Source organism: Propithecus coquereli, unplaced genomic scaffold, assembly GCF_000956105.1.
Source record: "Propithecus coquereli isolate 6110/MARCELLA unplaced genomic scaffold, Pcoq_1.0 Scaffold39, whole genome shotgun sequence".
In the NCBI taxonomy this organism is placed as follows: Eukaryota; Metazoa; Chordata; class Mammalia; order Primates; family Indriidae; genus Propithecus; species Propithecus coquereli.
Window position 1 is genome coordinate 3189890 of NW_012149618.1, and position 3172 is coordinate 3193061.

Below are 3172 nucleotides of genomic sequence, written 5' to 3' on the forward strand. Positions count from 1 at the left end.
TAGGCTGGTTTCGAACTCCTGAGCTCAAACAATCCGCCCGCCTCAGCCTCCCAGAGAGCTAGGATTACAGGCGTGAGCCACCGCGCCTGGCCCATCTTGTGTTTTTAAGCAAGTCAACCAGTTTGAATTAAATCAGTTACTCGGGATTTTATGTTTATATAGTTAGGAAGGTCCGCTGAAGTAATGAGCTAAGATTTAAAGGATATAAGGTTATGAATCAGTAGACAAACTACAGTAGGTAGAGGCTAGACAGGAAGGTCTGAACAAAAATAGTTTGTAACTCATTAGAGAAGTATAATAGGAAATAAAAGAGAAAAGAAGGAAGACTGGTGGGAAGCCCTGAGGGTAGTGTGGAATAAATTTATAGTTCAGCATTAGGGTGGGGTATTCAAGTGAAAGATTAGGTATGTGACCTTGTTGGCCTTTAAGACAAAGTAGGTAAGCAGGTTATTGTTTTGGGACCTACAGGAGGTAGAAAAGAGGCAAAATGGTTTGAGGAAGCATGGGAAATCCAGTTACTTCAGTGATTGCAGTGGAAAAGGAAATTGTGATACTAGGCTTGGGGAATAAAAAAGACTGTGATTATTATTGATCACAATGAGTAAGTTCAGGAAGAGAGAAGCTAAATTTGGCAAAGGTTGGAGAAGAAGGTAAGCAGTGAGTAGGCTAAGAAAGCAGAGAGGTAGAATAGAAGGAGAAAGAAATAGTGAACATTAAAGAAAAAAGAGAGCTTGTGGTTGGAAAGCAGAAAAATGATTAAAAGCAGAAAGATAGTGAATGATATTTTTTATATAATAACCTTATAGTTTTCAAAGCCTTTTCAAGGCTTTGAAACATTAATCAATATGTTTCCTCAACAAGTGCTGAGCCCCTAGTATGTATAAGCCTTGTGCTAAGTAGAATGAGAACTATAAAGATGAATACAGTGGGGGACTTGCCAGATGCCTGCTCCAGTTCCTTGTTCTCTTTTCTAGGAGTTTATTCAAAAGTGCCTGCAGTCTGAGCCTGCTCGCAGACCAACAGCCAGGGAACTTCTGTTTCACCCAGCACTATTTGAAGTGCCCTCACTCAAACTCCTTGCTGCCCACTGTATTGTGGGACACCAGCGTAAGTCCCCTTGGCCCTACTAGGAATTTTCTTCCAATCTGGGGCCTTGTAACTCTCACTGGCATGCTCTTTCCTCTTCTACTTCCAAAGGGATCCTTTACCCCTTTGCCTCTGTGCCTTCTATGACATTGATCTGACTATACCTGATCCTTTACCCCTTTGCCTCTGTGCCTTCTATGACATTGATCTGACTATCCCTCCATGACATCCCACTCCATCGTGCCCTCCAGATATGATCCCAGAGAATGCTCTGGAGGAGATCACCAAAAACATGGATACCAGTGCCGTCCTCGCTGAAATCCCTGCAGGACCAGGAAGAGAACCAGTTCAGACTTTGTGAGTAACTGAGAGGGTCTGAAAGGGACAGATCGGTCACTACCACCCTGTCCCTTCTCTGGGAATGGTTGAATCTGCTATTTTGCTTGTTTCCTTTCTTCCATCTTCTTTCTCTCTTTTCTCCTGCAGGTACTCTCAGTCACCAGCTCTGGAATTAGATAAATTCCTTGAAGATGTCAGGTAAGAGCGGAGTGAGAAGCAGGCTTCCTCGAGGAAGCAGGGTGGGTGTCCTAAGGCATTCATAGAGGCTGTGTGACCTGTCTTCATCTCCCTCCAGGAATGGTATCTACCCTCTGACAGCTTTTGGGCTACCTCGGCCTCAGCAGCCACAGCAGGAGGAGGTCACATCACCTGTTGTGCCCCCCTCTGTCAAGACTCCAACACCTGAACCGGCTGAGGTGGAGACCCGCAAGGTGGGGGCTGTGGTGGTGTGGATGTCTCCGTAGCCATGGTGGAAGGGGGAGAGGACATCTCAAATAAGGCTCTATTCTTTAGAGAAAAGAAAGCATTTTCCACTTCATGACAACCATGTCCTGTGGGCTGGAAAGGCTTCCAGGTATTGGGTTTTTTTACCGACTGATCTCTACTCCAGTGACCCTTTCTGACCTCTCCCCCTAGGTGGTGCTGATGCAGTGCAACATTGAGTCAGTGGAGGAGGGAGTCAAACACCACGTAAGCCTCAGGGCCAGGGCTGCATGGGGCTGGGTGGCCAGAAGGTGGGGAAGAGGAGCCTCATTTTCTGACTGTCCTATTCTCCAGCTGACGCTTCTGCTGAAGCTGGAGGACAAACTGAACCGGCACCTGAGCTGTGACCTGATGCCAAGTGAGTCTCTCCTTTCCCTTAGAGGATGGAGAGTCTGAGTCTTATCTGTGAGGGACATATTTAGGGGTGGGGAAGGTGACAAGGCAGTAACACAGTGACTCACATAGAATGACTGTTAGCCCTTAAAACTGATGGGTGTTGCCGGACTGGTGCTGTTTGAAGGGCTCTGTGCCCTTCACTCCCATACCATACTCACTCCCTCCGCTTTCTTTGTCAGATGAGAACATCCCGGAGTTGGCCGCTGAGCTGGTGCAGTTGGGCTTCATTAGCGAGGTGAGGTTGCTGCCTCCATCTGCGCTGGCTGCCTCCGTGCTGCCCCTTCTCTCAGCCCGTCTCACTGAGTTCTTCTCCCCCAGGCTGACCAGAGCCGGCTGACTTCTCTGCTAGAGGAGACCCTGAACAAGTTCAATTTCGCCAGGAACAGTACCCTCAACTCAGCCGCTGTCACCGTCTCCTCTTAGAGCTCACTTGGGCCAGGCCCCTATCTGAGCTGTGGCTGTCCCTGGACATGCTGCAGCCCTCCTGTCCCTTCCCCCCAGTCAGTATTACCCTGTGAAGCCCCTTCTCTCCTTTATTATTCAGGAGGGCTTGGGGGCTCCCTGGTTCTGAGCATCATCCTCCCCCTCCCCTTTCTCTTCCTCCCCTCTGCACTTTGTTTACTTGTTTTGCACAGACGTGGGCCTGGGCCTTCTCAGCAGCCGCCTTCTAGTTGGGGGCTAGTAGCTGATCTGCCGGCTCCCGCCCAGCCTGTGTGGAAAGGAGGCCACGGGCACTGGGGGAGCTGAGTTCTACAATCCCGCTGGGCGGCCGGGGCGGGAGAGAAAGGTGGTGCTGCAGTGGTGGCCCTAGGGGGCCATTCGATTCGCCTCAGTTGCTGCTGTAATAAAAGTCTACTTTTTGCTAAAA

The 3172-nt window shown here is 49.2% G+C and overlaps 1 protein-coding gene across 5 annotated transcripts in view; it reads left to right on the forward strand.

Annotated features, from left to right (window-relative positions):
- The window catches only part of NRBP1 (nuclear receptor binding protein 1), an 11088-nt gene extending 7916 nt beyond the window's left edge, over positions 1–3172 (forward strand). For all 5 annotated transcript variants that reach the window (XM_012652519.1, XM_012652521.1, XM_012652520.1 and 2 more), the window contains 8 exons: positions 975–1107; positions 1338–1443; positions 1573–1623; positions 1721–1856; positions 2062–2115; positions 2203–2266; positions 2484–2539; positions 2623–3172. In XM_012652519.1, the coding sequence (XP_012507973.1) occupies positions 975–1107; positions 1338–1443; positions 1573–1623; positions 1721–1856; positions 2062–2115; positions 2203–2266; positions 2484–2539; positions 2623–2727 (705 nt within the window). In that variant the 3' untranslated portion in view covers positions 2728–3172. The remainder of the gene's footprint in view (positions 1–974; positions 1108–1337; positions 1444–1572; positions 1624–1720; positions 1857–2061; positions 2116–2202; positions 2267–2483; positions 2540–2622) is intronic.